General features: G+C 37.4%; 1 protein-coding gene across 10 annotated transcripts in view; it reads left to right on the top strand.

Annotated features, from left to right (window-relative positions):
* The window catches only part of tfcp2l1 (transcription factor CP2-like 1), a 61579-nt gene extending 50111 nt beyond the window's left edge, over nt 1-11468 (top strand). For 8 of the 10 annotated variants that reach the window (XM_069934897.1, XM_069934901.1, XM_069934898.1 and 5 more), the window contains 2 exons: nt 6571-6622; nt 8552-11468. In XM_069934897.1, coding sequence (XP_069790998.1) covers nt 6571-6622; nt 8552-8589 — 90 coding nt within the window. In that variant the 3' untranslated portion in view covers nt 8590-11468. The remainder of the gene's footprint in view (nt 1-6570; nt 6623-8551) is intronic. The other 2 variants (XM_069934899.1, XM_069934900.1) reach the window with 1 other exon arrangement.
* Nucleotides 11469-14771: the final 3303 nt, after the last annotated feature.

Raw genomic sequence — 14771 nt, 5'->3', positions numbered from 1 at the left:
AGCATGACCAGCTGAGGGATGCCCGACACCAGGGCTCTCAGCTGGAAGAAGAGGAAAGCAGCAGGAGAGGGAATGAAAGGAAAGAAGAGCAGCAGCAGGAGGCTCAGATGAGCAGCTCAGAAGAAGAGGACCAACAGCAAGAGGCCAAGCAAGAAGAAGCCCGACAAAGTGATGCAAGCAACTCATCAGGAAAGTCAGAAGAGACACAGATACAAGAAGACAAATACAGGTACAGACACAGAAGAAGAGGAAGAAGAAGACCAAGATCTTCACAGAGAAATAGAAGGTAAAACCGATGGATAGAATATAGATAAAGCTTTTTTTCAAGAACAAATGGGAGCATTAAAAAAATGGTTGTCATTAGAATTTAGTGCAATTAAAAGAAAAATGAAAAGAACAAGATAAAGTGCAAAGATTAGAGCTGGTCATGACAGAAATAGGGAAATGTGGAAGAACGAGAAACGGCTGTAGAAATTGAAGTAAATGACTTAAGAAGAAATTTGGAAGTGATAAAAAAAATTAGAGTCTCAAGAGTTGTTAGCTCAGAAAATTGATATGTTGGAAAATTATAGTAGGCGAAACAACATAAAAATAGTGGGCCTAAAGGAAGATGAAGAAGGCACAGATATGAAGGAATTTATAAAAGAATGGATCCCAAAGGTCCTGGGAATGACAGAAATGAAGGAAGGAATGGAAATAGAAAGGGCACACAGAACATTAGCTCCGAAACCACAGACACATCAAAAACCAAGATCCATTTTAGTAAAAGTTTTGAGATATACGACAAGAGCGGGCAAGGAATAAAATTAGAAAGACAATAAACCATTGGAATACAAGGGTCAAAAAATATATTTTTACCCAGACATAAGTTTTGAACTCTTAAAGAAGAGGAAGGAGTTTAATACAGCAAAATCGAACCTATGGAAAAAAGGTTATAAATTTATGTTAAGACATCCAGCTATGCTTAAAATATTTATCCCTGGGGAGCATAACAGACTGTTCTCAGATCCAGAGGAAGCACGAGAATTTGTAGAATGCTTACAGGACAGAAGGAGAGATGAAGAGATGTAACAAGAATGAAGAACGGCGATAAAATATATATATAAAGATGTAAAAACAATGTATAAGTAAAGAACTAAAGAAGGGAAAGAGAAGGGAAGAAAGGAAATAAGGGGAAAAAAAGGAGAACTTTGTTATGTGTGTTTTTAAAAAAGTGTTTTCTGGGGGGGGCTGGGTGGGGAGAAAATAACCGTCACTGCGAAATCAGTTGATGCTTGCGAGCAGGTTCACAATCCAAATGGAGAGGGGAGGGATATTTGGGGTTAAGGGAATATTGGATGTGGGAGTTGTTAGACTATTTTATGTTTTAAATGTGTGTCATACATTGAGTTTAAAAAAGGAAAACTAAGAGATGAAAAGGGGGATGGTGGTGGTGAGGAAGCGGAAATGAGGTGTAAACAGGATATGAGATGGCCATGTTGAACTATATGACTATAAACATTAATGGAATACATAACCAAATTAAAAGGAAGAGGCTATTTACTGAAAAAAAAGAAAAAAATAGATATAGCATTTGTGCAGGAAACGCATCTAACTGAAGTGGAACATAATAAATTAAAAAGAGACTGGGTAGGGCACGTAGAGGCAGCATCATATATTTCAAAAGCTAGAGGTGTAGCTATATTAATTAATAAAAATGTACCAATCAAAATAGAGGAGGAAATGATAGATCCAGCAGGGAGGTATGTAATGATAAAGTGTCAGATATGTTCAGAATGTTGGAATTTGCTCAATATATATGGACCTAATGAAGAGGATCAAAAGTTTATACAAGATTTTTTTTTGAAGATTGTAGATACACAAGGAAATATATTGATAGGAGGGGATTTTAACCTTAATTTGGATCCAATGTTGGATAAAACTGGACAAAAGACTAGCAAAAAGAATAAAGTGGCCAAATTTATGGTTAAATCAATGCAGGAAATTAAACTTATAGATATATGGAGGAAGCAGCACCCAAGAGAGAAGGAATACTCATATTATTCAAGTAGGCATAAAACATACTCAAGGATTAATATGTTTTTGTTGTCGGCCCATATTCAAGGGAGAGTTAGGAAAGCTGAATATAAAGCTAGATTACTATCTGATCATTCACCCCTGTTGTTAGCAATAGAACTGGAGGACATCCCACCAAAAACATATAGATGGAGGTTAAACATGTTACTTAAAAGGCAGGAATTTAGAGAGTTTATTAAATGCCAAATTAAAACATATTTTGAAATGTGAAAATCAGTGAAAGACAAATTTATATTATGGGATGCAATGAAAGCCTTAATTAGAGGGCAGATAATAGGTTATGTAACTAAGATGAAAAAAGACTACAATCAAGAAATCGAGCAGTTGGAAAGGGGGATAGTAAGTACAAAAGAGGAGCTAGTAAAAAGGGATGATATAACAAAAAGGAGAGAATTGGCGGACCAAAAAATAAAGTACGGAACATTACAAACGTATAAGTTGGAGAGGAACATAATGAAAATAAAGCAAAAGTATTACAAACTAGGAGAAAAAAAACACATAAAATATTAGCCTGCCAACTTATAACAAGCTAAAAAGAACTGTATTGGCATCAAGGAAAAAGGACAAACAAATTACATATAACCCAATAGAGATTAATGAGAACTTTAAGGAATTTTATGAACAATTATACCAAACTGAGAACGAGGGGAAAGATGATAAAATAGAAGTTTTTAGCTAAAATTGAACTGCCGAAATTGCAAGAAGAGGAATAAAACAAACTGATAAAACCACTTGAAATAGAGGAAGTACAGGATATATTAAAAAAAGCTGCCAAACAATAAAACACCTGGAGAGGATGGATTCCCAATAGAATTCTATGAAACATTTAAAGAGTTATTAATTCCTCCTCTCCTGGAAGTAATGAACCAGATAGAAAAAACACAAAACTTGCCAGATTCATGTAAGACAGCAATAATTACAGTAATTTTAAAGACGGGGAAGGATCCACTAACACTAGCATCATATAGACCAATATCTCTACTTAATTCAAATTATAAGATAATAGCAAAATTATTAGCAAATGATTGTGTACCAAAAATAGTATAACAAGATCAAACTGGATTTATTAAGAAAAGACAAACAGCGGTTAATGTCTGTAAATTTAATAATCTAATTCATGCAGTTCAAGGAAATAAGAAGCCAACAGTGGCTGTTGCTTTAGACGCAGAAAAAGCCTTTGACAGAGTAGAATGGAATTATTTATTCAAAGTATTACCGAGGTTCAATCTACCAGAAAAATATATTAATTGGATTAAAGCATTATATAATGGACCATTGGCGAAGGTAAATGTAAATGGATATGTATCGAACCAATTTAAATTAAGTAGGTCAACTAAGCAGGGGCGTCCATTATCCCCCTCACTGTTCGCTTTAGCAATAGAACCATTGGCAGAACTGATAAGAACAGAGAATAAAATAAAAGGGATAAAAATAAAGGAGGAGTATAAAATCAGTTTATTTGCAGATGACATCATAGTATATGTAACAGAACCAGAAATATCAATAAAAGTATTACATAAGAAATTGGAGGAGTATGGAGAAATATCGGGGTACAAGATCAACGCAAATAAAAATGAAGTGATGCCAATGAGTGATGCGGATTGTACAGAATTTAAAAAAGAATCACCATTTAAATGGCAAACACAAGCAATCCGATACCTAGGTATTAGGTTAGATAATAACTTAAGCCACCTGTACAAATTAAATTATCAGCCACTAATAAAGAAATTGCAGGAAGACTTAGAACATTGGAAAGAATTACCGCTAACGTTGATAGGGGTGTAAATTCCATTAAAATGAATGTCTTCCCAAGGATACAATATTTATTTCAATCATTACCAATTCCCTTAACAGAGAAATTCTTTAATGAACTAAAGAGAATAATAAGGAAGTTCTTGTGGAAAGGGGGGAAACCAAGGAGAGCATTAGATAAATTAACAGAGAGGTACAACCAAGGTGGTTTGCAGTTAACAAACTTTAAAAATTATTATAGAGCAGCGCAATTAAGGTATTTATCAGATTTTTACCAGACAAGGGAAAAACTAGACTGGACTAAGATAGAACTTGATAAAATAGGGGAGAAGGTACTGGAACATATACTTTATAAGTGGGATGAAAAGCAGGTACAATATAAAAGCTCACCAGTACTGCATCATTTACTCAATATATGGAAGAAGATTCACTTAGAAAGGAAAAAAACAAATTACCAAATACCAAAATTACTATTGATGCAAAATCCATTAATCCCTTCTACAATAGATAACCTTTCCTTTAGAGAATGGGAGAGAAAAGGAATTAAAAGAATAGAAAATTGTTTTGTGGGAAGTAATTCATTAACATTTGAACAGTTGAAGTACAAATAGGGAATAACTCATGGTGCAATGTTTGCATATCATCAACTGAAATCTTATTTAAAGGATAAATTGGGAAACAGTCTGAGGTTACCAGAAGGAAGCAGCTTTGAATATGTGATTACAGACACAATGATAATTAAAAGATTTATAATGAACATGTACATCAAGCTGCAAGATAAGGAAAAGGATGAAATAAGCTATAAACCCAAACAAAAGTGGGAAATGGATTTAAACATAAAAAGATAAAAAATGAAACATGGGAAAACTTATGTTCTGGAACTATGAAGAATATAAACACAAGGTTACGCATGATACAGTATAATTGGTTACACAGGTTATATATCACACCAAAGTTTTTAAAAAATGGGATCCAACATTATCAAATAGATGTTTTCACTGTAAGAAGGAAATGGGAACAACAGTACATGCAATTTGGGCATGTGAGAAAGTGAAAATGTTTTGGGAAGATCTAAATCAGATATTAAATAAAATCAAAAAATAATATATCAAAAGATCCAGAGATCTTTCATCTAAGTAATATAAGAAGTAAGGAATTAGACCTCAAATTGGATAATGCGCAAAAAAGATTATGATAGCCTTAGCAGTACCAAAAAAAATGTATAATGTCAACTTGGAAAATGGAAGAGAGCCTGAGAGTACAGCAATGGTACATATAAATGAATAAATGTATTCCATTCGAAAAAACATATAATTAAAAGAATAAAGTCACCTTATTTGAACAAATTTGGGAACCGTACATGGAACATAACAGGGAGGGCTTGCCTCGGACCTCCACCCCCTAAAATGATAAAAAGACAAAACTACTTGATCCAGTGTGTAAAAATAGATGACACATTTTTCTTGTTTATTTTTCAATGTGTGATGACAATGTTTAATGGTTTTATTGTATTGTATATGTTAAATATTTATTGGTTTTGGAGGGGGGAGGGAAGGTATGGGGAAAAAAAGGGAGAAAATGCCACTGTGTATATTTAATGAGAAACATTTGTATATATTTTGGTTGATATGGTTCACAGTATGAAAAATAAAAAAAGAGCACTGGGAACTGACTGCTGCCGTGCTAAGATTAGCAAACTGCATGAAATACTGCATTAAGAACAGCACGGTTAGCATAGGAGTTAGTGCATTGCTATTATGTCGTCAGCAATCTGGATTCAAATCTGGCACTGTCCGTAAGGAGTTTGTACATTTTCCCCATGACGTTGAGTTTTCTTCAGGTTCTCTGGTTTCCTCTCGCCCTCAAGCGAGATTGTAGGTTAATTGAGTGTAATTATACACATGGGTTTCAATGGTCAGAATGGCTATGTTGTAAACAAAATCTGTGGGGGACAAAACACAGCTTGATCCTGGAATCCTCTGATCTCTGTAGCTCCATTCTGCAACTGCATTACATTCGTAATGAAACTTTAGAACGATGCAGGATAAATTTAAAGCTCATTTGATTGTAAAGAATCTCCCAAGGAACAGCATTGCCACCATAATTACTTTCAATTTTCAAGCACATATTTTATAACTAGCACATATCCTGCATAAGTGGATTGTTGATATTTTATTACACCCTTCCCCCAACTGATAACACTTAATATGGAAGTAGATTCATCAAATCTAATGGGTTCCAACCTGAATATTCAATGCAAGAAGAAAAATTATGGTTATTTAAAATTTACTTTGTAGTATTGTGGGCACTGCATCTCAAACAAGTCTACTATTGAGTCATGTTCAGAAATACACCTCCGTCAAGAGCCATTGTTATGGCAACTGTAGCATCAGTGATTTAATGAAGGTAAAGCATTTGGCTCCTAAAATAAAATGTTCATTGGCAAACGTCCTAATGGCCAGAAGTATTTGTACGTTACTTGTTCGTGCGATCCGGGTTCGATCCAGTGCTGTCCATAAGGTGTTTGTACATTCTCTCCGTGACCTGCTTGGGTTTTCTCTGGGTGCTCCGCTTTTCTCTCTTCCTCCATAATGTATGGGTCTCTACGTTAATTGGGTTTCAATGGTCAGAATCGGCTTCTACCGTGTTGTAAGTAGAATTAAAACTTAATAATACTCCCATTGTAGGACTGATAGAATAGTGCCCTTAATAACTCAGAATAATATGTCCTTTTATTTCCAGATGATTCAAAATTTCTGCGATGAGATTTGCTTTGTCATCTGCATCTTAAAAGGTACAGTGCACATGCCCTTTTCACACTGGTGATTAATCCTTCCCTCTTTCACTGGTGCACCATGGTTCTAATGTGCAGCACCAAAAAGATGACCTGCATTTACTAGACAGGGCTATTCCAAACCCATGAATGCCACAATGACAAAGCTTGCAGGCACACTAGAAGCTCACTGCTTGCATGTATCCCTCTGAGTTGCACTCCATTCTGCCCAGAAAATGTATTGCCATTCCTTCAAAATTTCAGATTCTAATCCCTGAAATTCCCTGTCCAACAGCAATATGAGAGTAGCTTCATAAGAACGACTGCAGTTGTTCAAAAAGACAATTCACTACTACCTTCTCAAGGGCAAATAAGAATGGAAAGTAAATGTTGGCCTGGTCAGGTTTTAGTGCAAGCTTAAATGAAAATGTTAGTGTCCCTGTAATGAGTGCTTTGGCTTTCTGGAAAATTTGCCTTCACGTCACCCTTCTGCACCTGCTAAACTTTGCCTGCTCTATCACTGGAAATGTGAATGACCATTTTGCTGAGTACCTATGCTCTTTCTGTGGGTCTGAATTGGAGCTCCCAGTTGCTATTTTAATTTGCCTAATCATTCCAGCACAGACACATTTGTCCTTTGCCTCATCCATAGCCAGAATGAGGCTAGTCGTAAACTTGAGGAACAGAATGTGATATTCCTCTTCTATAGCCTTAAACACAATGACATGAACAATTATGTTCCCAAATTTAGGACACACATAGACACAGAACACAGACACCTTCCACTGTTATGACTTCTTTACCTACTTAACCTTTCTACCCTGAGCAGTTGTTGGCTCTCTCTATCTCATCACCTCTTCTCTCTAATATCCATCAGCATGTAGCCCTTCCCTTCTTGATATACTGGACATCACCCCTTCCTAAACTCTCAGTAAAGGGTCTGACCTGAAATAGCCATTTATATCCATGGACACTCCCTGACCCACTGAGTCCCTCCAGCTTCTCTTTGTTCACTCAGACTCCAGCATCAATGGTTTTTGTTTTTCTCGAGTAATGAAATGGAAAATGTCATATTCCTAAATGTATACTAAACCTAACAATTATTTGGATGCTGAGGTTCAGAGGGGAAACCCCATCAGAGGCCCTAATAGTTTGAATATGCATGTGATTGTCTGATCTCAGAAGCTAAGCAGGCTCAGAACTGGTCAATACTTGGAGAGGAGAGCGCCTAGGAACACCAGGTGCTGTAGGTTTCTGTGAGGGGCGCCAGACAAGGTGGTGACTCTTGTCTGCGTTACAGTAGACAAAAGTTAAAGAATTTCATATATGTTACATTCTAAATGTAGTGTTATGTGACAATAATGGAACCTTTACTTTTTGTTTATCCTCCCTCACTCACCACCAAGAATTGTGACAAGAATCATAATACATAACTGCTCCCCTATGGCTAAGCAATCAAATTGAATGATTGTGTATGATAGGGTATTGCTTTTTGGTCCAATGCAATTGAGGAATTTCTCATCACAGGATTAAAGTACAAGATATTAGAATGTACATGTTGGACAGAATGGGAAAAGCATATACAGGTAAACCTGCATTATGGCATTCAGGTTACAAACATTTGCCCTCTGAATTTGCAAATTGTTTCCCAAAAACTTGAGATCTGGACAAAGCATCCTCTCCTAGAACGTGTGGGGAAAATAAAGTAATGCTGTTTTTATTTCCCATTTCTTGATGTATGCACAGATGGCACCAATTGGTAATGTAGAAAGTCACAATGGGGACTGTTTGCTAGTGATACAACCTCCTGTAATGTGGGGTTGCCTGTGTTTTCTTGCTATAATTGGGGAAGGCAAAGTATGTAATTCCTTGAGGAACTGATTTGAAAATTGCTGTGTTTTTTCAGTGCCAAATGTTTCCTCTTTTAATCATAATAACACTTCTTTGCAGCTGAGCAAACGGATCGATACCACATCATCTTAAAATGAACAAGGTTGGACAATTCCTCAACTACCAGGAGACAGAGTCAGATTCAAGCTGCTTGGATGCACTTTTTATTCACGTACCTAAAATATTTTCTCGGTGAGGTATTGGTGGACAAGGTGAAATGTTTTGCATTAACTTGCATAAACATCTTTCATGGTGCAAATTGTTCGATTTTTGTCATTGTTAAAGTCGAAAAGGTAATGTCGATCAATCTCCCCCCCCTCCCCCCCCCCCAGCTCCTTATATTACTTGGATTAATGGTAAATGTTTTCAAAATAAAAATTGCCTGAAATAATGCTCAAAAATAATTGTTGAAATTCCAGTATCCCATTAAATCAAATTTGACTTTGTCTTGTTGAATGGTTCAATTAGTGAGATTCTTTTGTAGCTTTAACTTGAAAAAGGATTGTAATTCCATAGACTTTTGTTCTGGGAATTAAACAGAATTATTTTATCTTGTGAGAATCTTGCCCCCAAGTTCTACATTGTCCAGGAACTCTGTTAGTTTATCTATTTATTTTCATTATGAGGGCACTTCTGTCTGTGTCCATTCCTTTTGTGACAACACACTTAACCTCTATTCTTGGTTGCAAGCCTTAGACAGAGTATGTTCCAACTGAAGCCATGGTTATTTTTTAAATACGTGAAATGCAGTTTGCTTTATGGTGGTGGAACGGGAGGATGTGGGAGACAGCACTGTGACAATTACATTCATTTTTGGAATGGCTGAACAAAGAGATTTTTGTCCTTAGTGAACCTGAATGTGTAATCAAACACTGTTTTGTCTTCCACTGAATTAACAAAAAAGTTACTGGAAAAGAATAAAAATAGAGATTTCTGTTTGTGGGTTTGGGGAAAGAGGGGTAAGCAAACACTGAATCATAAGGATTTTAAGATACAAATGTTGATCTGTGCATACATGTTTTCTAATCATTAAGGCCAGGTATATTTTGAATATTTTTATAGCATCTTGAAGCTAATGTGTGAATTTAATGTGCTAAGCCTAACCTATTGACTGTATATATTAAAAAAAAGACGTGAATGGTGACATACAGTTTGCTAAATGTCATGGATTTTTCTCTCTCATTAAGATAATATTTTCTTTTTTAAAAATTTTTTAACAAAATATATGTCGGTGGGGGGGGGAGGGGGTATGTCCCGGGCAGAGTGCGCCGTTTGCCAGAGGGCAGAAGCGAATTCAAGATAATATTTTCTTAAAGTTCTACGAACATGTTTGATTCCTGATTGCATAAACATCATTTCTCTTCCACGATGCACAGAAGTTGCTTTTGCAGTTTTTTTCACACAAAGTAATATTGAGAAGCTCATTTTAAAGGTTCTGCTGAAGGTACATTAATGGAAGTAAGGTTAGAAAATGATAACCTCCTTTACAGATGTGCTTTACTTTTCACTCAACATCACTCCCATTTTTTAATTCATGAGGGGGAATAAAAACCCCTTCATTTAAATCTTTGTCAGCCTTAGTCCCAGATCTGGTGGATTTGTAGATTTGTCTGAGTGTCATGGTTGGGGGGGTGGGGGGGGGGGTGGATGGGGGGGGTGGGTTTGGAAAACCAGAAATGAGGGATAAGGAAAGTGCAGGATGGAGGAAAGTATTTCCATAGTGTAAAGTTTTTAATGGAGTAAGAGTATCAAATGACATCTGAGGAACTTTTATTCTGCTTGACTATTCGTGCCAGCATTTAATTGCTGAATTTTGTGAAATTCTGATTAATCTATTCTAATCCATCAATTTCCTTAAATTCTAAATGTTCTCCAAATACTAGAGGATAGTAAGCAAAACACAGTGGAAGGTATACAACTAATCTAAAAACAGAAAATTCTGGAGTTACTCACCAACTCTGTCAGCATCTCTGAAGAGAGAAACTGAGTTGATGTTTTAGATCAATGATGTTTACTCAGAACGACAGAGGATGTATCATCAGATTGGGCACTGAGTGAGTTGAGCTTCAGATTTATTCTAGTACATTAAGCTGTGATTCTGGATTGGAATGAAAGCATAAAAATGAAACATGATGATTAAAGTGTTTGAAGTAAACAAGTTATGTGGATGGTTGTGTTCAACGATGGACATTTGACTAATGCTCTGTAGTTCAATCGATTAAATGTTCCTCAGATGTGGAAGGTCTCTTGGATCAATTAAAATGACTTTGATTGTGAAAATATGCAATGTTTTTCCATGCATGGATGGTATGTCAAATATTACAAATACCTGTTAGATTAAAAAAGGCAAAACAAATCAGGATTTTTTTTTTCAAAAAATAATCCTTCAAATTGCCTGTGAAGTCGCACACAGTGGTGTTGTAAGTTTCTAATTGTAGATGATTGTAGGATTTGATTTCCTGTTTAACTGTGAAATGTTGCCTTTCACAATAGTTACTGCTTTGTTGTGGTTTTATGGCTATGACCTTTGGTAAAAGAACTTCACTTCCAATTTGGTACAATTTGTATTATTTTGGTCCAGCTATGTGTATGTGTGTGTTTTTGTGCTACTTTCAAACAGTGGCATTTTCTCATCTGTTTAAAAAATGTTTTTGTTTTAATGTAGCGAACTGAAGAGTGTAATTGTCTTAATGACGTGTGAGTTTAGCACGATATAAGGAATTTTGTCATGCTTCCAAGCACATGTCCCATTGGAGCAGTCACGAGGTGAATATGCCTTCTAATATATAACATATACAGTTACAGAGGTTGGGGGGGAGGGAGAGGATGGTTGATTAAACAACATGTATGGTTCAATAATAATGAATATTGTACTTTTTAAAATAAAAAGCATCTTTGCACTAAAGCTCAGACAGAAATGTGAAAGAGTCTGTACACTAATCAAATAAACACAAATAAATGTACCCTTTTATCATGACTTTAACAGAGTTTTTATTTGTCTGTACACCAAACAAATTAGATCCAGAAAAAAGGACCAAAATAGTTGAAATACTTAATGTTCACAAAGTCATGGCTTTGCAGTCGATAAAGTATATTCAAAGTGGTCGATTTTGTTATAATTAGATAATTTGTATTGGTGATATCAGCCAATGTGTTGAGGTTAACATGTCTGTTCTAGTCTTAACAATACTATAAAAAGTCTTCAAAAGAGAATACAATGGAATTAGGCATGCAGAACGTTTGTTGGGACTTGTCGCGACCGCATACTTACATGGACCTTGAGTAGGGCCGGTCCCTACTGGTGGCACATCAGTGGCAATGCTCAGGAAATGTAACCTGTTGGGATGTAAAGCAGGAACGGCATAGTGGTTAACGTGCATGTGCAGGGTTGGAAGGAGGAGAGAGAGAGGAATGTTGCAGTCATCTGCGGGTCTGTCATGATTCTGAAAGGTGAGGGTGTGGTATGAGAGGCTGCTGGGAAGAAGAAACATGAAAGTCTGCAGACACTGTAACTAGTAAAAACACTGAAATGCTGGAGGAACTCTGCTGGTCTTTTCAGCATCCATTAAAAGCAAAGATACATTACTGACATTTCAGGGCTGAGCCCTTCAAAGAATAAGCAGAATGAGCCAGAAGCAGGAAGTCTTAGAATTCAAACCATGCTGGTTGGGGGAGGAATCCAGACCAACAAAAGGTTAATTGGATATGATAAGCGGAGAGGTAAGAATTTATCATGTCTGTATGAAAGGAGACAGGAAAAGTGAGAAATGGAGCTGAGTAGGTGATGGGGGAAAAAGTGGTTGGGGGTGAAGTTTAATGAAAGCAAGAGAAATCAATATTAATGCCATCTGGTTGGTGGGAGCCCAGCTGGAAGATATTCTTCCTAATTTTCAGGTTGTCCCAGTCCGGCAGTACATGAGACCATGAACAGACATGTCAGCAAGGTAAATGGATGGGGAATTAAAATGGGTGGCCACTGGAAGATCCACGCTATTGTGGCAGACAGAGCTGAAGTGCTCAGCAAAGCTATTTCCCAGTCTGTGTCTAGTCTCTCCGAAGCAGGTTGGTGTCAAGTTAAAATAAAAATGTCGACATAGGGTTTTGCTGAAGATGATTGAGTGTGGCCTTATTATTCATGCAGCATGTATGGCAGCACCTGCAGACTTTTCAGATCATCCTTGGAAATTAATCGTTGAAGACTGCAGCAGTTAAACAATGATACACAAACCCGTGTACAATTTATTGTACAGATAGTCCCCGACTTTTTGAAGTTCTGATGGTTTGAATCTGTACTGTACTTTGAACATCATAGCCTAGCCAAAATTCAGTGTTTTCAGGCAGCCCCTTGTCAGTCCCCCCACTGATCCCACTGCCCTGCTCTCTCCCCACAGTCCCATATCGCTCCCTACACTGATCCCATTGCCCTTTCTCATTGTGATTTTTTTTACTTTGGGAGTAGCAGAATGTAACCCCATCATAAGTTGAGAGCTACCTGTATCCAACTGTTCACCCAGCATTTGTTGCAACATTTATATCAACGAAACACTCAAGCTACATTGCTGCAGGCAAAAATTCATGGCTATGTGTAGGTCTCACAATTCTCATGAAAATCTTGATTAATTAGGTTCTGTTTCCTAATCGCTTTGCAAAATCACAGAAGACACATCATAGAGACTTTTCAACCCATGAAATCTGTACAGGTTCAATCCAAGTACAACCCTACCAATTCCTCTACCAATGAACCTGCATTTTCTCTTTCAAGCGCTTAACTATTTCTCTTCAGGATGTAATAGTTAAATCTGTATCAGTATCAGATGTATTGTCACAAAATTTGTTGTTTTGCTGCAACATTATTGTGCATTACAGGTGCAAAATTGCCATAAATTACAATTCTTGAATACAAGATTTAAGGAAATAAATAATTAGTGGGAAAAAGTGAGGTAGTGTCCATAGATTTATTTCAGTTCGGATATCTGATGGTGGAGGGGAAGAAGCTGTTTTTGCAGCGTTGCGCATGTGTTTTCAGGCTCCTGTACCTCCTTTCTGATGGTAGCAGTGAGAAAAGTGGATGGCCTGAGTGCTGAGGGTCCTTGATGATAGAAGCTGCCTTCTTGAGACACAGCCTCAACGGTTAATGGGGCAAAGACTAATGCTCATGGTGGCACTTGCTGTGTTTCCAACCCTTTGTAACCTTTTCCTGTCCTATGCATTCGCTCCTCCATATGAGAAAGTGATGCAGCTAGTCCAAAATCACAGCACAGGTCACCTGCAGAAATTTCCAAGTCTTTGGTGACGTGCCAAATCTCCTCAAATTGCGAATGAAATATAGATGTTGGCAAGTCTTCTTCATGATTGCATTGGCATGATGACCCCAGGATTGGTCTTCAGAGATATTGAAACCCTGGAATTTGAAGCTCCTTGCCCTCTCTACTGCTGACCCCTCAATGAGGACTGGTTTGTGTTCTCCATTGTTCCAACTCCCTGTTCTGGAAGTGCCCTCCAGCTCATAACTACTGTATTCATTTGGTAAATTGAAGTGTGTTTTTCTTGCTACCTTAGAAGGAAAAACCTGTATCCTTTTTCTTGAATTGACTGATGTGAACTGTTTCTCTCCATTTATCTTGTTATAAGTTTATCAATCAGATCCCATTTGGCCTCATCTGTTCTTAAGAAGTCCATAAATTAAACAATCCCAATGTAGTATGATGTGGAAGGCAGCAAGTACTACTGCGCTGGGTAGGTCACGTCCCCAGAATGGAGGACCATCGCCTTCCCAAGATGGCGAGCTCTCCACTGGCTACCGTGACAGAGGTGCACCAAAGAAGAGGTACAAGGACTGCCTAAAGAAATCTCTTGGTGCCTGCCACATTGACCACCGCCAGTGGGCTGATCTCGCCTCAAACCGTGCACCTTGGCGCCTCACAGTTCGGTGGGCAGCAACCTCCTTTGAAGAAGACCGCAGAGCCCACCTCACTGACAAAAGGCAAAGGAGGAAAAACCCAACACCCAACCCCAACCCACCAATTTTCCCCTGCAACCGCTGCAACCGTGTCTGCCTGTCCCGCATCGGACTTGTCAGCCACAAACGAGCCTGCAGCTGACGTGGATATTTACCCCTCCATAAATCTTCGTCCGCGAAGCCAAGCCAAAGAATAGTCATAGATTCCCTTTGGTTGATCAACACTTTGTATAATATGTAACTTCCATTGTTTGAAAACACATTGGTGTGTTAATGGTTAATGTGTTAAATAGCTTGTTTGCTTTAATGATTTGTCACATG

This window comes from Narcine bancroftii, chromosome 4, assembly GCF_036971445.1.
Source record: "Narcine bancroftii isolate sNarBan1 chromosome 4, sNarBan1.hap1, whole genome shotgun sequence".
Lineage (NCBI taxonomy): Eukaryota > Metazoa > Chordata > Chondrichthyes > Torpediniformes > Narcinidae > Narcine > Narcine bancroftii.
The sequence above is the reverse complement of the archived record's forward strand: the minus strand, read 5'-3'. Positions and strand labels throughout refer to the sequence as shown.